This window comes from Scyliorhinus torazame, chromosome 4 (genome assembly GCF_047496885.1).
Source record: "Scyliorhinus torazame isolate Kashiwa2021f chromosome 4, sScyTor2.1, whole genome shotgun sequence".
NCBI lineage: Eukaryota > Metazoa > Chordata > Chondrichthyes > Carcharhiniformes > Scyliorhinidae > Scyliorhinus > Scyliorhinus torazame.
In genome coordinates this window covers 328,651,783-328,675,307 of record NC_092710.1, presented here as the reverse complement: position 1 = coordinate 328,675,307, position 23,525 = coordinate 328,651,783, and the positions used below count along the sequence as shown (strand labels likewise).

General features: G+C 45.9%; 1 protein-coding gene across 6 annotated transcripts in view; it reads left to right on the top strand.

Moving 5' to 3' along the window:
* xdh (xanthine dehydrogenase) overlaps positions 1-23,525 on the top strand; it is a 196,816-nt gene that overhangs the window by 164,528 nt on the left and 8,763 nt on the right. For all 6 annotated transcript variants that reach the window (XM_072500199.1, XM_072500197.1, XM_072500200.1 and 3 more), the window contains exons 26-36: positions 829-1,020; positions 1,837-1,982; positions 2,468-2,549; positions 6,237-6,332; positions 8,546-8,674; positions 8,816-8,890; positions 13,370-13,422; positions 14,837-14,951; positions 17,081-17,146; positions 20,542-20,730; positions 23,173-23,340. In XM_072500199.1, coding sequence (XP_072356300.1) covers positions 829-1,020; positions 1,837-1,982; positions 2,468-2,549; positions 6,237-6,332; positions 8,546-8,674; positions 8,816-8,890; positions 13,370-13,422; positions 14,837-14,951; positions 17,081-17,146; positions 20,542-20,730; positions 23,173-23,340 — 1,311 coding nt within the window. The remainder of the gene's footprint in view (positions 1-828; positions 1,021-1,836; positions 1,983-2,467; positions 2,550-6,236; positions 6,333-8,545; positions 8,675-8,815; positions 8,891-13,369; positions 13,423-14,836; positions 14,952-17,080; positions 17,147-20,541; positions 20,731-23,172; positions 23,341-23,525) is intronic.

Sequence of the window (23,525 nt, the reverse complement as noted above, 5' to 3'; positions counted from 1 at the left end):
ACTGAACATTGTGCAGTCATCCGCAAACATCCCCACTTCTGACACTTATGATGGAAGGGAGGTCATTGATGAAGCAGCTGAAGATGGTTGGGCCTAGGACATTACCCTTTTTTAAAATAGATTTAGAGTACCCAATTCGTTTTTCAATTAAGGGGCAATTTAGCGTGGCCAATTCACTTACCCTGCACATCTCTTTGCGTTGTGGGGGTGAGGCCCACACAGACATGGGAAGAATGTACAAACTCCGCACGGACGGTGACCCGGGGTCAGGGTCGAACCCAGGTCCTCAGAGCCGTGAGGCAGAAGTGCTAACCACTGTGCCACCGTGCTGCCCTATCTTGTTGACTACCCTGAGAACTCCTGCAGTGATGTTGTTCATCCAAGAATGGATAAATTCAAAAGAGATCGGCTAAGAGGAGTTGAGGTCAGGTGGTGTTTTTGAGGTTAGAATAGTTGGTCCAGGTGAACATGAAAAAGGCCCATCGGAGATCAAAGTAGCACCAAACAAAATGGCCACCTCAGTGAGGCACCCTGCTCAGGTTCAGCCCATATTAAAATGACTGTGCAGTCGAGTGGTGGGCCTTAAAGGGAAGGTGGTGGGGGTAGCAGGTGATCAGTATTCAGGGAAGGATTATTTTTCTCCTCTATGTGACTATCTGAGGTGTTTGCATGCTAGTGTGCAGTCCCAAAACTGACCCTAAGATTCAGAGTATAATTCAAAAGCATGAGCCTCCTGTGGAGTCTTGTTTCGTTACAAAATAAGAAGAGTTAACGGTTCCCCTCAGCCCCCAATGACACAACTGCCTTTCTGTGCATCTCTGAAACCAGGTCATGACACGGGCTCTTTTCCACATCGACAACGCTTACAAAATCCCGAACCTTCGCGTGATCGGCTACGTCTGCAAGACGAACCTGCCTTCTAACACTGCGTTCCGTGGATTTGGAGCACCTCAGGCAATGCTGCTGGCAGAGTGCTGGATGAACCACATCGTTGCCAAGTGTGGGTTACCCTCAGAGCAGGTATGGTTTGGGTAAGGGCAACTGGGGAGAGGGGAGGGGGCGCAGGAGCTGGACCCTGCTCTTAAAAGACAGATGTGGAGTAGGGGGATTTTGTATGCTACCAGGAAACATGCGGCAGAGGTTGGCTATCAGCGGAGACGGAAGATCCCGCTGGCGAGAAGAGGCAGAAAATTTCCGCCGTGGTATATATGACGGTAGGTGGGAATCAATGGTGGTGGCAGGGATTGGTGGGGAGATGGGTGAGGTTATTGTTGGCGGGATGTTTGAATAGCCCATGGAAACCATTACCAGCAAGGTACGTGTAGGATTCCTTGAGGTTGCCGGGGGGGGGGGGGGGGGGTGTAATGGTTGTAGGGAGTGTGAGGCAGAATCATCATAAAGTGAAAGTGTGTCGCCACTGCTGAGAGTCTGGTCTATACGTGACTCCCGTCCCAAGAAGGCATGGTTAACTCTTGAAGGGCCTCTGAATTATCCAGGTGAGTCTCTCTACCTTGTCCTGACCAAAGCCCAGTGAGCCATATCATGAAGTGCCCATCTCCACATCCTCAGCCTAGGGGCCTAGCAAGCAACATCAGGCTTGCCAGCAATGTGCACACCATGAGAATGAATGAAATAGAATTAGTTCGGAGTTTGAGTCCACTTTTTTGACTTTCCCCGCTAGCTATCAGGAATGTGGCACTGAAGAGCTGAATAACCTTCCTCGGGCTGGCGGATGTTCCAGCCCTGCTGATTGTTCAATCATGCCACCCATGCCCACTCTCCTGTGCATACCAGGAGTGGTTGCTTACCCACAATAATCTTGTCCCCCTTTTCAAGGTGCAGAAGCTGAACCTCTACCAGGAGGGAGACCTCACTCACACCAATCAAAAGCTGGAAGAGGTCAACATCAGGAAATGTTGGGACGAATGCTTGGAACGTTCATCCTATCACAGCAGGAGGAGAGCAGTGGATGAATTTAATAGGTCAGATACGTAAATATTCAGATGTGCTCCTTTTAACTTATCAAATCGCTACTCTCTCCTTTGCCTGCTGGCTTATTGCTCCGTTGGCAGCATTCTCACCTCTTGAGTTCCGAGGTTACAGAGGTTCCATCTTTTGAACGAGTCCCCATCTGTCATCTCGAGTGTATGCAAGAGTTATGACTATTTTGAAGAAGGTCAAGGGAATTGCGTTCGGTGTCCTGGCTAATAGTTATTCCTCACCAACAGCGAAAAAATATAACCTGGCCAATTAACTCTTTGCTGTTTGTGGGATCTTCCTATGCTCAATTGGCTGCCATTTTCCCACATTGCGACAGTGACCGCCTTTCAAATTCTTCATTGGTAGCGTACTGTGGCTTCCAGAGGCCTGAAAGGTGCTATAGAAATGCAAGGTCTTCCTTCAATGTCAGAGATGGGGATTTTGCATTGTGTGAGGGGTAACTATTTCTTCACTCATTTATGTCTAGGCAACATCGCTGGAAGAAGAGAGGACTGGCAATTATTCCAACCAAGTTCGGGATATGTTTCAACGCTGCGTTCTTGAATCAGGTAAAATGTAAAGGATTGTTTTGATTCATTCACGGGATGCAGGCATCGCGGGCTGTGCCAGCATGTATTGCCCATCCCCAGGGGCAGCGCGGTAGCACAGTGGTTAGCACTGTTGCTTCACAGTGCCAGGGTCCCAGGTTCGATTCCCGGCTTGGGTCACTGTCTGTGCGGAGTCTGCACATTCACCCCGTGTCTGCATGAGTTTCCTCCGGGTGCTCTGATTTCCTCCCATCGTTCAAAGATGTGCAGGTTGGGTGGATTGGCCATGCTAAATTGCCTTTAGTGTCTATAAAAAAGTTCAAAGAAAAATACAGCATAGAAACAGGCCCTTCGGCCCTCCAAGCCTGGACCGGTCATGATACCGACCTTTGCCAAAACCGTCAGCATTTCCTTGTGCCGTATCCCTCTATACCCATCCTATCCATGTGTTTTTCAAGATACCTTTTAAATGGCGTTAATGTATCTACTTCCACAACCTCCCCTGGCAACGCGTTCCAGGTACTCACCACCCTCTGCGTAAAAACCCTGCCTCACCCATCTCCTCTAAGCTTTGCCCCATGGACCTTAAACCTATATCCCCTGGTGACTGACCCCTCCACCCTGGGAAAGAGTGCCTGCCCATCAACTTTATCCATGCCCCTCATAATCTTGTAGACCTCTATCAGGTCACCCCTCAACCTCTGCCTTTCTAATGAAAACAGTCCGAGTTAGCATAGCTAACTCCCTCCAGACCAGGCAATATCCTGGTAAACCTCCTCTGCACCCTCTCCAAAGCCTCCAAATCCTTCTGGTAATGTGACGACCAGAATTGTGCACAATATTCCAAGTGCGGCCTTACCAAGGTTCTATACAACTGCAACATGACTTGCCAGCTTTTATGCTCGATGCCCTGCCCAATGAAGGCAAGCATCCAGTATGCTTTCTTGACTACCTTGTCCACTTGTCTTGCCACCTTCAAAGATCTGTGGACCTGCACGTCCAGATCTCTCTGACTTTCTATATTCCAAAGACATTTTTCCATTTATGGTATATTTACCCTCTATGTTAGACCTACCAAAATGCATTACCTCACATTTGTCCGGATTAAACTCCATTTGCCATTTCTCTGCCCAAGTCTCCAACCTTTGTTCTTTGTTCTTTGTTCCATCTGTGTCCTGCAGTACCCTCTGACAATCCTGAACACTATCTGCCACTCCACCAACCTTGGTGTCATGTGCGAACTTACTAATTAGACCAGCTATATTTTCCTCCAAATCGTTTATGTACACTACAAACAACAGAGGCCCTAGCACAGATCTCTGTGGCGCATCATTAGTCAGAGCCTTCCATTCAGAAAAAACACCCTTCTCCTGCTACCCTTTGCCTTCGGTGACCGAGCCAGTTCTGTATCTGTCTTACCACCTCACCTCTGCTCCCGTGTGACTTCACCTTTTGTATCAGTCTGCCATGAGGCACCTTGTCAAAGGCTTTACTGAAGTCCATGTAAACAACATCCACCCCTTATCAATCATTTTCGTCACCTCCTCAAAAAACTCGATCAAGTTAGTGAGGCATGACCTCCCCTTCACAAAACCATGCTGTCTATTGCTAATGAGCCCTGAGAATTCTCTCCAATAATTTACCACTACTGAGGTGAGGCTCAACGGCCTATAGTTTCCAGGATTATCCCTGCTACCTTTTTTAAACAGCGGTACCACATTAGCTTTTCTCCAGTCCTCTGAGATCTTACCTATAGCCAATGAGTATGCAAACATGTCAGTTAAGGCCCCAGCAATTTCCTCCCTTGCTTCCCTCAGTATTATGGGGTAAATGCCATCTGGCCCAGGAGACTTATTTACCTTAATATCTTTTAAAAGATCCAAAACCTCCTCCTTTTCAATGATAACATGATCCAGACTGTCCAAATTTAAACGTGAATTGCCAGAGATTGAGTGGTGGATGACTGGGACTCAGGGGGAAAGCACTTTGAAGAGTCCTGCAGCACTCATAACTGTCATTCACTCCAAGCAGCAGTTCCAGGGGGAATGTTTCTTTCTATCTACCACCTTTCTACCCAAGAATCATCTTCAACAAAGAGCCTTTCTTTGGTGAACACTGATGCAAAGTACTCAGTTAGTACATCGCCCATTTCCTCTGGCTCAACACATAGGTGGTCCAATCCTTTCCCTGGTCACCCTCTTGCTTTTTACATATGAATAAAAAGCTTGAGGATTCACCTTAATCCTACTTGCCAAGGACTTTTCATGACCCCTCCTAGACCTCCTAATTTCCTGCTTAAGTACCTTTTTAAGTACCTTAAAACTTAGGGAATTATGGTCAAAACTTCCAAAACGTTCCCCTGCTGAAACCTCAACCAGCTGTCCAGGCTCATTCCCCAACACCAGATCCAGTACTGCCCCTTCCCTTCAGGTGGGGTTACTGGGTTATGGGGATAGGGTGGAGTTATGGGCTCAAGTAGAGTGCTCTTTCCAAGGGCCGGTGCAGACTCGATGGGCTGAATGACCTCCTTCTACACTGCAAATTCTATGATTCTATGAAGTGCCCTTGCTAAGCCAGGTCAATGACATGATGGAGATGGGGAAGATTATTTTCTCTCCAGGGGCTCGTTAGTCTGCGAGCTTCTCTTTCCTGCAGAGCAGTGGAGGCAGAGTCATTGAGCATTTTTAATGCTGAGTGAGGTAGATTCTTGATAAACAAGGGAGTTAATGTGTACAGGTATGGGGGGTGGAGTTGAGACCACAAAGACCAGCCATCATCTTATCAAATGACGGAGCTGGCTCGAGGGTCCAAATGGTCCATTCCTGCCCATAATTCACATGTTCAGATGCTGTATGTTTATATGTTAGTATGTTCATTTGAGAGTGAGAGGTTCAAAGCCAACATTGGATTACACAAAGGATCGTACTGAACTCCTTCGACTTTGGCATGGTAGCACAGTGGTTAGCACTGTTGCTTCACAGCGCCAGGAACCTGGATTCGATTACCGGCTTGGGTCGCTGCCTGTGCAGAGTCCGCACGTTCTCCCCGTGTCCGTGTTGGTTTCCTCCGGGTGCTCCGGTTTCCTCCCACATGTCCAAAGATGTGCAGGTCAGGTGGATTGGCCATGCTAAATTTCCCTTAGTGTCCAAAAAAGGTTAGGTAGGTTTACTGGGATAGGGTGGGTATGGGCTTAAGTGGGGTGCTCTTTCCAAGGGCCGGTGCAGACTCGATGGGCCGAATGGCCTCTTTCTGGCACTGTAAATTCTAGGATTCCTGATTGTCAGGGATGTTCTAACTAAGAGGTGAGGCAGGAAGTGACATGGTCAATGATGTCCGCAGATAACATTGAGTGATGTGACGGGAATGAAGTGAACATGACCAAGTATGTGTAGAAAAGCACTGGATGACAAGTATGACAATCAATCGGCTAAAAACACAATTTATGGACTGTCCCAACATTTCTATTGCGTACCTTCCATTGAAAATGAAAAGTCAGAGGGGATGAACTCCAAAATTAAGGCACTTTAATGGCCCTGGCAAGAAGCCGCGACCAACTGGAGCACATATCGAAGACTTTGTGGTTGTATGTGGAGAGAGTGCACAGGGGTGGCAGATGTGAGATGGGTGCAGTGGGTGATGCTTCAGATTTGTAATGAGCAACTTATCACCTTAGCAGCAACCTGAACGTTCTCCTGCGTTTTGTTTCAGGCGGGGGCTTTGGTCCATATCTACACTGACGGTTCAGTCCTATTGACTCATGGTGGAACTGAGATGGGACAAGGCCTCCACACCAAGATGGTGCAGGTATGAATGTAACAGAGACTCCGCAATAAAAACCAGAGCCAATATTCCAGGAATGTTCGGTGTTTCGCCTTTGATTTATATTTATATTTCATCTCCATTTAGCATAAACAATGCAATGGAATGAAATTACAGAAATCCTAATTGGCCTGAGTTTGCATCTGGTTTCTCTTTCTCTCCAAGGAGATGATTTGGCTACCTAGGTTGGGTGGTTAGTGCATGTATGGGACAAGTGGGTTAGACCAGATGTTTCTACCCATCATTGTTTCTCTGGAAACAGATTTACAAAGGTAATCTATTTCGGCCTTTTCCTTTGAAGACCGTTCATTGGCCAGATCCATATTGGCCCCTCCACCATTTCCATACCTTACTACCAGGGTAATTCTCCCCATGCCTTGGCCAACCCTGGGTAGCTGTGGAGGCTCCACAGAGCTTCCAAAATGGTAGACAGGATCTAGATGCCCAAGCCCTGCCCCCATTTCTGCAAGATCATTCTTTTGTTGGTAGAGGAAAGGGGCTGGGGCATTATTCACACATGGGGATACCAAACTCAGCAGAGCCAATTAACTCCGTGCTGAGTTCAAGCTATTTTGACTGTTGCAAGCCTCTTCATCCACAGTGTGGGTATCAAGAAAGTATAGAGTAGACCGAAAGGCCCTTGAAGAGCAGCTAACGTCTATGTAATTCCTGATCTGAGGTTATCTAAACCTCCAGCCCTTTACAATTAAACAAAACAAAACCAGTTGCAGTGAGAGGTTTTTAAAAATCTTTTCTAGCAGTTTCAGTAGTTGGTGGTGATATTTCCCTATGGGCCCTTTATGAATGATTGGCTGATTTCCAAAAGCTACAATTATCTCAGCAGGCGGTTCTTACTTTAGTTTGATTGACAGCTCAAAGAGGCTATTAAGGAGTCGCTTTATTTGATGTGCAGTATGAATTAATGTGTGTTTGTTTGCATAAGAAACTAAGCATTAATTATTATATTTTAAATTAGATGAGCTTTCATGATTGTTTCTTTGTTAACAAGTCTATACGGTGCAATTTGTATTCACATTTTAGAACTTTATTTTATTTCATCTCCATGTGGCTCCTGATGTCTGCCCAGGGTAGATGCATGGTGAGTCAGAATGGCTGTATAAAGGACTATGGTGGTAGGTGGGGTAAGAAATAAGGGGCTTAAAATCTTACAACACAACTAGGGTGAGATCCCGGAGAACCAAAGTGAGGCATCTAATCTGCCCGCCTCAGCACTCGGTTGCTCCAATGGCCGCCAATGCTTGGCACTCTGCTTCCATAGTTGGAGGGCCCTCGCTGATCCTCACCCAAAGCACCACCCTCCAGCACGGACATTTGGGAACCTTTTTTCCAAGGCAGTTGTGCAGAACCAGGTTCCCTCCTTGGTAGCAAATATTTGGGACTCAGTCCCCTAATCAACAGAGGCAAGGATCAGTTCATTGGTCATTCACTCTGCTGTTGTCCCAGAGCAAGATGAGGATGGTTTTCCACTAGCTGTATCTGGAATGCGCTGCTTGAAATAGACTAAATAGTAACTTTCAAAAGGGAATTGAAGAACCATTTTAAATGGAAAGCTTTGCAAGGGGAAATGGAAAGGGTGGGGAGAGTGGGTCTCACAAAGAGCTCGTTCAAAGAGGCAGCATGTTTACAATGGGCAGAATGGCCTCTTTCCAAGTCAGGGTGATGAGTGTCTTGGAGAGGAACTTGCAGGTGTCGGTGTTCCCAGGTATCTGCAACCCTTGTCCTTCAAATGGCAGAGGTCGCAGGTTTGGAGGGTGCTGTCGGAGGAGGCTTGAAATGAAAATGAAATGAAAATCGCTTATTGTCACAAGTAGGCTTCAAATGAAGTTACTGTGGAAAGCCCCTAGTCACCACATTCTGGCGCCTGTTCGGGGAGGCTGGTGTGGGAATCGAACCGTGCTGCTGGCCTGCCTTGGTCTGCCTTAAAAGCCAGCGATTTAGCCCTGTGCGAAGTTGCTGAGAGACAGCAACTATCGAAGATGGGAGATCTTCTAGCCCATCAGCTCAGGAAGGCGCATCTCTCACACCAGGAGAGGGCAATAACTGTTTGCTTTACCACCAAATCCCGCATCCCAAGAACAGAGGGAGAGTAACATAAAAGCCTAAAGCAGGCCCAAAGCTGCTATACTCTGAAAGATTTAAGTAAATGATTACCTTTTTGAATATTCCTTGTTGTGTAGGTTGCCAGTAAAGCTCTGGGAATTCCAGTTTCCCAGATTCACATCTCTGAGACAAGCACCAACACCGTCCCGAACACAAGTCCGACAGCAGCTTCCGTGAGCTCCGACCTGAATGGAATGGCTGTTTATGTAAGAATTCTACCTTGGAAAACCTCTTGGCTTTATGTAAAGAAATTTTCCATGTTCACATGAATCCACTTCAAGCCCCTCCCCAATAACAAACAGTGATTCAACTTCATCCAACAACCCAATGATGACTATTTGTTTCAGAACGCATGTATGACCCTTCTGAGCCGGCTGGAACCGATTAAACGCGCCAATCCAAAGGGGACCTGGGAGCAGTGGGTAGGTACAAAATAATTAGGTGCAGTGACCTTTCTTTGTGGGTTTACCGCCTCTTGTATTTTTGATTACAATCTATTTGAATTTCACAGTTGAGAGAGGCAAGGCTGTGCAGGTGGCGTTCGTTCCTGGACTGGTTTTTCCTGCCTGAGGAGATCGGAGAGGAATTTTCCACAATTTTCCTGACCTTCTCTGGGTTTTCTTTGTGCCCTTTTCTCAGAGACTTTTCTCATCACCTCTTTTGGCATTTCTAACCCACTCGTTTATCTCTCCCATCACCCATCCTAGCTGTCTGATGGTTTCCCTTAGTTTTGTCACGCCTAGCTTTACTTGGCGATTCCCATTGAACCTTTAGTTTACTGTCGACATATTTAACCCTGAAACTCCAGTCTTTATTGCACCAGATAGGAAAGTGATTGAGTTGAGTACAGAAATAGGGGGGGGGGGGGGGGGGGGGGCAAGGGAGACAAATGCATGGCGGGAAAGATGGCACAGGAGGGAGGGTCTTAGATTCCTGGGACACTGGGACTGGCTCTAGGGGAGAGATCACCTATACAGAGCTGGGACTGAGCTCTTTGTAGCTTTTGCTAGTGCTGTTGGAAGGGTGCTTCACACAAGTTCACTACGGGTGTGGGAACCAACAGAGAATATTAGAAAGGAATATCAGGGTGAACAAAATACTGGGAAACAGAAATAGCACTACTGTAGAGAATAGTAAGTTTATAGGTGAAATCGGAGCAAGGGAGAAAGTAATGTCATCGAAACCATGTATGCAAATATATGGGATACAGTAAATTAGATTGGTGAGTTACAGGTGCAGATTGTGATTGGGGGAATATAATGTTGTGGCTATAACAGCGACTGGGCTCAAGGAAATTATCGAGATGTAAATATTATAGAGTAGTTATAATGGGGGACTGACTACCTGGATGCAGACTGGGACAGTGGTCATGTACAGGGCAGAGAGGAGCAAAGGTTCCTAGATCATGTTCAGGAACATTTTCTACACCAGTGCGTGTCTAGTCCAACAAGAAGGATGCACTGTTGGGCCTGAATCTTGGAAATGAGGTGGGCAAAGTAGATCAAGTGTCAATGGGGGAACATTTAGGGAACAGTGATCATTGTATTGTAATGTTTAGGATGATGATAGAAAAGGACAATTGGCAATTCCAGAGTAAGAAAAATTCAATAGGAAAGATCTGATTTCAATGGGGCAAGAATGGAGCTGGGCAGGTTAGACTGGAATGAAAGGTTGGTGGACAAACAGGAGCTGAACAATGAAAATACGAAGCTATGCACTTTGGTAGGAAGAATAAAGGAGCTGAATATTATTTATATGGAGAAAGACTGCAGAATGTTGCAGCTCAGAGGGACTTAGGGGTCCTTGTGCATAAATCACAAAAAACTAGCATGCAAGTTCAGCAGGAAATAGGGAAGGTTGGCCTTTATTTCAAAGGGAATGGAGTATAATAGGAAAGTCTTGCTAAAACTAAACAAGGCGTTGGTTAGACTACACATGGGTTACTGTGAACAGTATTGATCCCCTTTTCTAAATAAAGATATATTCTGCAGTCCTCAGAATTAGCCAAGTGTTGAGGATGGGTGTTGGGGATTGTGTAAAATTGTGTAAACCTAAAAAATATCTGTTGTTTTGTTTTAGTCTCTTCCTTCTATAGAATAGTAACTGGTTGTGTGTGCATGTTGACAGGTCTGGTTAATTTATAATATTCTTTATTGTCACAAGTAGGCTTACATTAACAAAATCCCCTAGTCGCCACATTCCGGCATCTGTTCGGGTACACAGAAGGAGAATTCAGAATGTCCAATTCACCTAACAGCACGTCTTTCGGGACTTGTGGGAGGAAACCGGAGGGCCCGGAGGAAACCCACGCAGACAAGGGGAGAACGTGTAGACTCCGCACAGTCAGTGACCCAAGCCGGGAATCGAACCCGGATGTCTGCAGCTGTGAAGCAACAGTGCTAACCACTGTGCTACCGTGAATTTAACATCATCAGTGGGCAAGCTTATAGAAACAGTTATTCGGGATTGAATTTGTGGTCACGTGGAGCATGCTGATTAGGAAGAGCCAACATTGGTTTCTAAAGTGTAAATCATGTTTAACTAACTTGCTGGAGTTTTTTTGAAGAGGTAGCAACAGGTTGATTCAGGTAATCATGTTGATGTGGTGAACATAGACTTTCAAAAGGCATTTTGAGAATGGCATAGTGGCAAGCATTGCTGCCTCACAGCGCCAGGGACCCGGGTTTAAATCCAGCCTTGGGTAGCTGTCTGTGTGTGCGTGGGTTTCCTCTCCAGTTTCCTCCCACAGTCCAGGGATGTGCAGGTTAGGTGGATTAGCCATGATAAAAAAAATTGCCACTTGTTGTCCAGGGATATGCAGGTTACTTGTAGTTACTGGCAGTGGGCCTAGGTACGGTGCTCTTTCAGAGGGTTGGTGCAGACTCAATGGGCCGAATGGCCTCGTTCTGCACTATGGGCATTCTACAATTTGATAAAGTGTCACACAACAGACTTGTGAGAAAGGTTAGAACACGTAGTTACAAAATTGGCTTAATAATAGGAAGCACAAAGTAATGGTCAATGGATGTTTGTAATGGTGTACCCCACAGGTCGGTATTGGGACCCCTGATTTTTCTGATATATGTTAAAGAGCTAGATTTTGGTGTGCAAGGAACAATTTCAAAGTTTGCAGATGCCATAAAACTTGGAAGTATTGTAAACTGTGAAGAGGACAATGTAGAACTTCAAAAGGACATGGACAAGTTGGTGAAATGGGCAGAAGTTCAATGTGGAGAGGTATGAGGTGATGCATTTTGGTAGGAGAACATAGGTAGACAATATAAAATAAGGAGTAAAATTCTTAAAGGGTTGGAGGAGCAAAAGGATCGGGTGTATATGTACGGGGCTGGTTTAGCACAGTGGGCTAAACAGCTGGCTTGTAATGCAGAACAAGGGCAGCAGCGCGGGTTCAATTCCCGTACCAGCCTCCCCGAACAGATGCTGGAATGTGGTGACTAGGGGCTTTTCACAGTAACTTCATTGAAGCCTGCTTGTGACAATAAGTGATTATTATTATTAGATCATTGAAGGTGGCAGGACAGGTGGAGAGAGCAATTATTAAAGCATATAGCATTCTGGGTTTTATTAATAGGGGCATAGAGTACAAGAGCAAGGAGGATATGCTGAACTTACACAATGTACTAGTTAGACCTCAGGTGGTATATTGTGTACAGTTATGGGTGCCACACGAGAGACAGGATGTGAACACATTGGAGAGAGTGCAGGAAACGTTTACAAAAATGGTCCAGGGATGAGTTATGAGGATAGAATGGACAGGTTGGGACTGTTCTCCTTGGCGAGAAGAAGACCAAGAGCAGATTTGATAGAGGTGTTAAAAATCATGAGGGGGCTGGACTGAGTAGATAGGGAGAAACCGTGCCTGCTCTTTAAAGGATCAAGAATGAGGGGGAACAGATTTAAAATAATTTGCAAAAGAAGCAAATGTGATGTGAGGAAAAACATTTCACACGCGAGTGGTTTGGGTCTGAATCCACCGCCTGTCATTCAAGAGGATGCCAGATGATTATTTGAGTAGAAACAATGTGCAGAGGTAAAGGAAAGGCAATGGCACCAAGTCACAATGCTCATTGGGCAAACCGGTGCAGACACAATGGACTGAACAATCTCCTTCTGTGCTGTTACAATTCTGTGACTATTTCGTACTCTACGCATTGTCCCTTTGAAGCATGTCCCACTGCTGATGCAGGAGGTCCAAAAAGGAGTCACAATTGTGAGATTATTAGAATTGTAAGAACTGCAAGGATTAATGAAATGTCTAATCAACCACTAGAGGGAGCTCGATGTACAAGTGTATAAGACATTGATGCTAAGCCTTGTGGGGTGAGGGCAACATAAAGAACACTACAACAATGTGGCATCCCCTCTGGTTATCCCTTCTTCCCTGCAAGTAAGGAATTGCCCATGGAGAACTACAAACCTTTGGTGTGACTGAGGTCAACCTTATAGGAACCCCCATCATGCCTGCTGCGACATTCAATAAGATCATGGTTGATCTTCAGTGTCAGCTCCACCTTCCTTGCCTATCCCAATATCCCTTACTTCCTTTACTGTCCAAAATTCTATTTCTCTTAGCCTTGAATAAACACAGCTAAGCATTCACTATTCTCAGCAGTAGCGTACTCCCAACCCACTGAGTAAAGAAATATCTCCTCACTTCAGCCTTAAATGGCCAATTCCTAATCTTGAGATTTGTGACCACGTGTCCAAGATTCTCCAGCCAAGGATAAAATGACATGAAGTAAATAATCCCGACAACAGACTGTTGCAAATTGCCTCCGAGTCTACTCCATCACAAGATGTATGAGCGACCCGGATGGACTTCAAACCTCTGGGCGAGAGCTTTAGCTTTCCTATTTCACTCTGCGTTGTCTTCCCCCCAGGTCTCCGCAGCTTATATGGACAGAGTGAGCCTGTCAGTGGCTGGATTCTTCAGGTAAATGTCTGCTTGCTGGGCCAGCCCCCGAGATAGACTGATAGACAAAACGGGCTAACACGGTTCTGCATTTTGATCGAAAGAATGAAAAGCCACAATGTATTATATTATAATTTTAAAGGTGCTACAGAGAGACCTGTACACAAACCTTTGCAGGAAAGGTTGAGAAGGCTGATCTAAGAAATGCACAGGACCTTTGGCTGCATAAATAGAAGCACAGGATACAAAAGCCAGGATAGTGAATCCTGATAAATTATGGGCTAGGCTTAGCCAGATGTTTGCATCTAATGTTGGGCTGCACGCTTCGTGACGGTGGGTGTGGGGGGGGTGGGGGTTTTTGAAATGATAATGGGCAGCACAGTGGCACAGTGGGCAGTTACTTCACAGCTCCAGGGTCCCAGGTTCGATTCCCGGCTTGGGTCACTGTCTGTGCGGAGTCTGCACGTTCTCCCCTTGTGCGCGTGGGTTTCCTCCGGGTGCTCCAGTTTCCTCCCACAGTCCAAAGACATAGAATTTTACAGCGCAGAAGGAGGCCATTCGGCCCATCGAGTCTACGCCGGCTCTTGGAAAGAGCACCCTACCCAAGGTCAACACCTCCACCCTATCCCCTTAACCCAGTAACCCCACCCAACACTAAGGGCAATTTTGGACACTAAGGGCAATTTATCACGGCCAATCCACCTAACCTGCACATCTTTGGACTGTGGGAGGAAACCGGAGCACCCGGAGGAAACCCACGCACACACGGGGAGGATGTGCAGACTCCGCACAGACAGTGACCCAGCGGGGAATCGAACTGGGACCCTGGAGCTGTGAAGCAATTGTGCTAACCACAGTGCTACCGTGCTGCCCCACGTGCAGGTTAGGTGGATTGGCCGCGCTAAATTGCCCTCAGTGTTCAAAAAAGGTTGGGTGGGGTTACAGGGTTACGGGGATAGGGTGGAGGTGTGGGCGTGGGAAGGGTGTTTTTTCCAAGGACCGGATGGGCCAAATGGCCTACTTCTGCACTGCAAATTCTATGCCCATGTTAAGCAGTGGGGCAGTTCGCTGGTAAGATTGAAAAGTGAATTGGAGTCGATAGATTTATGTTCCCGGACCATGGGGAGAGGCACTGAGGTGGATAGATCTTTCAAAGAGCTGTCACAGACACAATGTCACAACATTGCATGAAGTCTTTGATATTTGGCAGAGATGATACTTCCAGTAAATCTCTCGGCAAGTGGAGAGTATTCCACTTGGACCTTTAAGGAGTCAGGAGATTGAGTTACTCACCACAAAACTCTCTGCTCTGGTTCATCGAATGATGAGAAGAAAAGCTTTTGTAAAGTGCGTCGACAGTTCTGCTGAGCTTTGGTAAGAGTTGTATTGTTGCAATGGGTTTTGGTATTGACACAAATTGGTGTTCCTCGAACAGGACCCCAGATCTGAACTATGACTTCGAGAAGAACGAAGGAAGGGCTTTCAATTATTATAGTTATGGTGTGGCTTGCTCAGAGGTTGAAATTGACTGTCTCACTGGGGATCACAAGGTAAGTAGCCAACAACAAAGACTTGAATTTATGTCGCACCTCAAATGCAGTAACGTGTCCCACAGAGCTTCCCGAGAGCATAAGCAAACAAGATTTGGCAGCTTGCCACCCAAAAGGTTTGGTCAAAGAGGTAAGTTTTAAGGAGCGTCCTCGAGAAGGAGAGAGGGGTGGAGTTCTCTCGGGAGGGAATTCTGGAGCTTGGGGGCTCGACAGCTGAAAATAGTAGAACGCTTAAAATTGAGGAGGCTCAAGAGGTCAGGATTGCGTGAGCCGCAAGATGCACCTGAGGATTTGCAGGCTAGGGAAGAGTACAGAGATAGCGAGGGGTGAGGTCACGGTGGGATTTGAAAGCAAGGGTGAGAATTTTTATATCAAGGCGTGGCGTGGGTACAGCGGTGATAGGTGAATGAGGCTTGGTGCAAGGGTACAAAATAATACAGCAGCTTGTTGGAATGGGAATGGTGTGGGTAACTTCACCATGGGCTGTGGAAAAGAGTGAAACAAAGGCCCTCAGGTCTGCAGTGGAGAGCACACCTAGATTTGTGCTCAGATCTCTGGAGTGAGACTTGAACTCACAACCTCTTGATTCAGGGGAAAATATCCTACCTACACAGAGTCTACTTTATCATTAATGTATTTAACATTAGAACAACGTGACATTGTGCACAAATGTCACAAATATACCTGAAGTGTACAACTCCACATCTGGCCAGTGTTCAGGGCAACAAACTGTCAAACAAATTTAAAGTACTTCAGCAATTTACCAAGGCTACTTAGACAGCACCTTCCAAACCCACAACCCCTGCCATCTAGAAGGACGAGGGCAGCAGATTCCTGGGAACCCCACCACTTGGAGGTTCCCCTCCAAGTCACTCACCGCCCTGACTTGGAAATATATCACCATTCCTTCACGGTCGCTGGGTAATAATCTTGGAACACCCTCCCTATCAGCACAGTTGGTGGACCTACACTGCAGGGACTGCAGCGGTTCAATAAGGCAACTCACCACCACCTTCTCAAGGGCAATTAGGGACGGATAACAAATGCTGGGCTAACCAGCGGCGCTCACATCCCAAGGAAGAATTTTATTTTTAATCAATGCTTCAACTAGTGTGTGGTAAACATTTCAAGAGACGACGCGCGAGATGGAGCTGTTGAGTTAGACGACTCTGTGTCAGTCAAATTAACCAGTTCGCAGTTTGTGAATAATGTGGCTGCCGCAGCTTAATGTCCCTTTAACTGGAAGTGATGGAACATTGACATCAATCTACTCTCCCTTCGTTGTCACCCAACTAAAAAGTCAGTTGTGAACCTGCCCACCACAAAGTCAGTCACCCTGCAGCCATTTTACACTGGGGGCAGTGTTAATTAACTCACAGTGAGACAGACTTACACCTAAATCCAGTGAGGAGGTTCGGCCTTTGACAGCTCCCAGCCAATCTGATTGGTCGACACTGAACGGTTGCCACTGCTGGGACTACTCTGAAGAGGAGAAGGTCATGGGAATCCAGGGGCTAACTGGTGGACCCCACGACGGGGTTGGGGCAGCAGTTTTAACCCTCGGCGAGGGTTAAAGAGGACGTATGCCTCGGGGTTGGGGTCACTAATGGGCTCAGGGAACACCTAAAGCAGGTCCCCTCACTCACTTGTCTGACACCAGCCCATACAGTAAAAGCTGTCATGCCACCCACCTTGCATGGGTCTCCCCTTTACTGTGGTTAAAATAGCAGTGGGGGTGAAATGGGGCATTTGAGTGCCCATTAAGTGGTCAGTTGAGTGCTTCAATAGGTCCAAGGGCAGTCAGGCTACCTGAGGCCTCCATCGCCCTCCTTAAAACGGGAGACAGGTTAGAGTCTGGCAAGAAGGTGGTTGGAAGGTCATATGTTGCATTTTATGAGCCGCACCCCCACTCCCCTACTATGCCCACCACTACCCCTCCCCACCGCCCTTACCCCCCCACCCCACCCCCACCCTCCACACCCCCGGCCTCCTCACCCCTGCTTTCAGCACGCAGCTGTAAAACCCAGCCTTATATCTCTGTGTGAAACCCTGTCAGAGAGTGTGGGTCCAAATGGTTTAGTATCACATTTGAAGCACAGATCTTCACTCCAGAACATCTTTGATTTCAGAACCTTCGCACTGATATCGTCATGGATGTGGGGCTTAGCCTGAACCCTGCGGTGGACATTGGGCAGGTGAGCTATTTTGGCACGGTGCGGAGTGTTATTCCGGAACCTGTGGTGCGGTGGGTCAGAGATAAATATTAGCTCAGGATACCAAAAAGGACTCCTCTGACATCCTTTGAAATAGTGCCACAGGATCTCTCACATACCACAGACACAGCAAAGAATATAAGAACTAGGAGCAGGAGTAGGCCATCTGGCCCCTCGGGCCTGCTCCGCCATTCAATGAGATCATGGCTGATCTTTTGTGGATTCAGCTCCACTTTCCGGCCCAAACACCCTAACCCTTAATCCCTTTATTCTTCAAAAAACTATCTATCTTTATCTTAAAAACATTTAGTGAAGGAGCCTCAACTGCTTCACTGGGCAAGGAATTCCATAGATTCACAACCATTTGGGTAAAGAAGTTCTTCCTAAACTCAGTCCTAAATCTCCTTCCCCTTATTTTGAGGCTCTGCCCCCTAGTTCTGCTTTCACCCGCCAGTGGAATCGACCTGCCCGCATCTATCCTATCTATTCCCTTCATAATTTTATATGTTTCTATAAGATCCCCCTCATCCTTCTAAATTCCAACAAGTACAGTCCCAGTCTACTCAACCTCTCCTCGTAATCCAACCCCTTCAGCTCTGGGATTAACCTAGTGAATCTCCTCTGCACACCCTCCAGCGCCAGTACGTCCTTTCTCAGGTAAGGAGACCAAAACTGAACACAATACTCCAGGTGTGGCCTCACTAACCTTATACAATTGCAGCATAACCTCTCTAGTCTTCAACTCCATCCCTCTAGCAATGAAGGACAAAACTCCATTTGCCTTCTTAATCACCTGTTGCACCTGTAAACCAACATTTTGCGACTCATGCACTAACACACCCAGGTCTCTCTGCACAGCAGCATGTTTTAATATTTTATCATTTAAATAATAATCCCTTTTGCTGTTATTCCTACCAAAATGGAAAACCTCACATTTGTCAACATTGTATTCCATCTGCCAGACCCTAGCCCGTTCACTTAACCTATCCAAATCCCTCTGCAGACTTCCGGTATCCTCTGCACTTTTTGCTTTACCACTCATCTTAGTGTCGTCTGCAAACTTGGACACATTGCCCTTGGTCCAAATCATCTATGTAAATTGTGAACAATTGTGGGCCCAACACTGATCCCTGAGGGACACCACTAGCTACTGATTGCTAACCAGAGAAACACCCATTAATCCCCACTCTTTGCTTTCTATTAATTAGCCAATCCTCTATCCATGCTACGACTTTACCCTTAATGCCATGCATCTTTATCTTATGCAGCAACCTTTTGTGTGACACCTTGACAAAAGCTTTCTGGAAATCCAGATATACCACATCCATTAGCTCCCCGTTATCTACCGCACTGGTAATGTCCTCAAAAAATTCCACTAAATTAGTTAGGCACGACCTGCCCTTTATAAACCCATGCTGCGTCTGCCCAATGGGACAATTTCCATCCAGGTGCCTTGCTATTTCTTCCTTGATGATAGATTCCAGGATCTTCCCTACTACCGAAGTTAAGTTAACTGGCCTATAATTACCCACTTTCTGCCTACCTCTTTTTTTAAACAGTGGTGTCACGTTTGCTAATTTTCAATCCGCCGGGACCACCCGAGTCTCGTAAATTTTGGTAAATTATCACGAGTGCAATTTCCCTAGCCATCTCTTTTAGCACTCTGTGATGCAGTCCATCAGGGCCAGGAGACTTGTCTACCTTTAGCCCCATTAGCTTGCCCATCACTACCTCCTTAGTGATAACAATCATCTCAAGTACCTCACCTGTCATCGCCTCATTTCTATCAGTCACTGGCATGTTATTTGTGTCTTCCACTGTGAAGACCGACCCAAAAAACCTGTTCAGTTCCTCAGCCATTTCCTCATCTCCCATTATTAAATCTCCCTTCTCATCTTCTTAAGAACCAATATTTACCTTAGCCACTCTTTTTTGTTTTGTATATTTGTAGAAACTTTTACGATCTGTTTTTATATTCTGAGCAAGTTTACTCTCATAATCTATTTTACTCTTCTTTATAGCTTTGTTAGTAGCTTTCTGTTGCCCCCTAAAGATTTCCCAGTCCTCTAGTCTCCCACTAATATTTGCCACTTTGCATGCTTTTTCCTTCAATTTGATACTCTCCCTTATTTCCTTAGATATCCACGGTCGATTTTCCCTCTTTCTACCGTCCTTCCTTTTTGTTGGTATAAACCTTTGCTGAGCACTGTGAAAAATCGCTTGGAAGGTTCTCCACTGTTCTTCAACTGTTTCGCCATAAATCCTTTGCTCCCAGTCTACCGTAGCTATCTCTTCTCTCATCCCATTGTAATCTCCTTTGTTTAAGCACAAAACACTAGTGTTTGATTTAACCTTCTCACCCTCCATCTGTATTTTAAATTCCACCATATTGTGATCGCTCCTTCCGAGAGGATCCCGAACTATGAGATCATTAATCAATCCTGTCTCGTTACACAGGACCAGATCTAGGACCGCTTGTTCCCTCGTAGGTTCCATTACATACTGTTCTAGGAAACTATCGCGGATACATTCTATAAACTCCTCCTCAAGGCTGCCTTGACCGACCTGGTTAAACCAATCAACATGTAGATTAAAATCCCCCATGATAACTGCTGTACCATTTCTACATGCGTCAGTTATTTCTTTGTTTATTGCCTGCCCCACCATAATGTTACTATTTGGTGGCCTATAGACTACTCCTATCAGTGACTTTTCCGCCTTACTATTCCTGATTTCCACCCAAATGGATTCAACCTTATCCTCCATAGCACCGATGTCATCCCTTACTATTGCCCGGGTGTCATCCTTAAATAACAGAACTACACCACCTCCCTTACCATCCACTCTGTCTTTCCGAATAGTTTGATACCCTCGGATATTTAACTCTCAGTCGTGTTTCAGTAATGGCCACTAAATCATAGTCATTCACGATGATTTGCACCATCAACTCATTTACCTTATTCCGAATGCTACGAGCATTCAGGTAAAGTACATTTATGTTGGCTTTTATACCTCTGTTTTGAATCTTAACACCTCGATCAGAAACCTCTCCTAAGTTATATTTCCTCTTAACTTCTCTCCTAATTTTCCTTGTCGTTGAACCCATATCTTCATGTAACAACCTTCCACGTCGCTTACCATTAATGTTTTTACTTCCCGTTTTATTCCTTTTAGTATTACTGGTCCTATTCACTGAGCTCCCCTCAGTCACTGTACCTTGTACAGTCGCCCTTTTTGATTTTTGACTGTGGCTTCTCTGCCTTACACTTTCCCCCTTACTGCCTTTTGTTTACCGCATCTTTTGAAAGATGAATGGAAGGGATTAATGGCAGAGGTTGCAAGGAGACTGACTTTGTGACTCTCTCTCTATTGATCAGGTGGAAGGAGCCTTCATGCAGGGCCTTGGCTTCTTTGCTATGGAGGAACTCCGCTATTCGCCAGATGGTGTTCTGTACACCCGGGGACCAGGGATGTACAAGATTCCAACGGCCGGAGACATCCCGACGCAATTCAATGTCTCCCTCCTTCGGGAATGCCCAAATAGGAAAGCTATCTATTCTTCCAAGGTAACTCACCCTTTATTCATTGTTTAGCCAGTAGAGCAAAGGATATATTTGCTCCTGGATCACATCATAATGGTTACACAGTTTGTGTTCATTAATAATATGAGGACAGAGGAGACAACGGTTCCTACCTAAATGAATCAAAGATTTGGAGCGACAAGAGATGCTAGCATCTCTGGCTTTAGAGATATTGAGAAAACAAAACAAGTTATGGTAAGCTTTTATTCATCTACGCACAAAGGCCCTTCGGGGATGCTAAATATGTATACCTGGGGGGAAGAAATAGAAAGGTAGGTTGCTGAATAGAAGCTTTCTGCCTTCTACTCATCAGGACCAGCACAAGAATGCCAAATCTCACAACAATTTATACCACAGTAGAAAAGAATGCTGACTGGTTGGCAAGTCGATTGATTGGCCGAGGTGTTGCCGCGGATAGAGCAATGGGGGAAATATGGGCTGCCATAACTCCTGAAAATTCTAAAAAGGCTCAAGGCTTGAGCATATTCCTTCTGTTTGCAGAGAATGGGTCCCTGTGGATTCATCTATGTCACTTCTAGCTGGCATAAATGAGCTGCTACTGTTATGGGCCAGGGTTTAGAGAACTCCAAAGTGTCTCATGGAGTTCATCTCACCCACAACTTTTAATAGATTGTTGTATGGGGAGCACATGGCCCACTCTACAGGTGTGGTACAGCAGAAATGGAAAAGTATTTTTTAAAGGAAAACAATGTTTATTCTATGAACTCAAATTAACCTTTTGAAAACATGCAGTGAACATCTTAGCAACCATTAATTCAAATACAACCCCCATAGAATACAACACTGAGTAATCCTTTAAGCTTTCCTTTTAACATCCATAAGATTTAAAAAACCTTTTACCAGAAGCACATCTGGTTAAAGTCACTACTGCTATTATTTTTAAATCACCAGGATGGATTTACAGTCTTTAGATTACAGAGGGAGACTCTAATACACCTTTGGCTGTGACTGCAGCTATCCAGCTCTGAAATCGAAACTAAAACACACCCTGCAGCAAACAGCCTAAAACAAAAGTAAAAAGCTGACAGACAGCCCAGCTCCACCCACTCTCTGACATCACTGCAGTAATAAACACCCATTTCTTAAAGGTACTCTCACATGACACTATGTTATAAACTCGACCGGTTATTTTTTTTTCTCATTTGATGGGATGTGGGCACCACTGGCAAGGCCTGTATTTGTTGTACATCCCTAATTGTCGTCGAACTGAGTAACTGGCTGGGCCATTTCGGAGGGAAATGTAGAGTTAACCACATTGCTGTGGGTTTGGAGTTGTAAGGGGGTTTTTTTACTCCACACGTGGTGGTCTCAGCTACCACTCTAGGACATGTGTGTCTCTCCTGCAGGTGGTGGAAACGGTTGAAGTGTCACACTGGAACAACTTTGCAGCAGGGAGAGAAAGTGAGCCACTGTTTCTGCCTGGCCAGTGAACCCACTTGAATGAGCGTTTTCGAGGTGCCTGAACCCCCCTACGGTGCTAGACTGGGAATTAATTCTGTGATTCACCAGAATGAAAAGCGAGAACGAGTGGGTGACAGAAAAGTGTATTTAGGAAGGAATAAGTGGCAAGTTACCACAAAGGTTAGCACTGTTGCTTCATGGCGCCAGGGTCCCAGTTTCGATTCCCGGCTTGGGTCAATGTCTGTGTGGAGTCGACACGTTCTCCCCATGTCTGCGAGGGTTTCCTCCGGCTGCTCCGGTTTCCTCCCACAAGCCCCGAAAGATGGGCTATTAGGTAACTTGGACAATCTGAATTCCCCCTCTGTGTACCCAAACAGGTGCCGGAGTGTGGCAACGAGGAGCTTTTGTTAATGTAAGCCTACGTGTGACAATAAAGATTATTATAAATTAACCAGACCTGCCAACATGCACCATAACCAGTTACTATGCCATGGAAGGAAGAAGAGACTATAACGACACAACGGATATTTTTAGGTTTACACAATTTTGCACAATTCCCAACACCCATCCTCACACTTGGCTTATTGGGGATTTCTGAGTATATTTCTGGGAATATACTCACCACTCCTGGGGTCGAGTAATTTTAGAGTCTTTTCAGTTGATGGAGCCAATAAGATTGCAGCTCAGTCAGAGTTGGTTGGTTCTGGTAATTGGTGTCTTGTGTCGGTCCTCGGGTCTCTTGTTTGATTGGTTGGATGGGCCTGAGAAGAGTTCCTGGCTGTAATGGTGAATCAGTGAACTGAACTGTGCTCTGCCATCCATACATTTATATCCCACTCTGTCTGGGGCTTTACATGCCTAAAAGTCGAGTGTCCCTTGTCTTGATTTAATTTTAAATGCTGCAGCCTTTGAAATTGAGCTGCAGGGTTGAACAATGTATGTTTATTCACTGAATTAGTGTAAGTGATTCACTCTAATCCGGGGTTGCGTGTTTGTTTATTCCAGGCTGTTGGAGAACCCCCTCTGTTCCTCGCAGCCTCCATATTCTTTGCCATCAAAGATGCCATTTGTGCAGCCCGGGCCGCATCTGGAGTGCCGGGCACCTTCCGCCTGAACAGCCCAGCAACACCGGACAGGATACGTATTGCCTGCATTGATAACCTGACAAAGATGGTACGTGGGGTCTGCCCTTATTGTCAGTGACCAGAAAATGGCCGAATTAACTCTTTCTCGGAGTCAGTCCTCTTCCCTCAAGCCTAACACAATGTGCTGATGGGGGTCTCAAGAACAGGATGAAGTTGTTTGTCTCGAGAGCCTGGTTACCTTTTTATGGACCGTTGCCTAACAATCTTTGCACT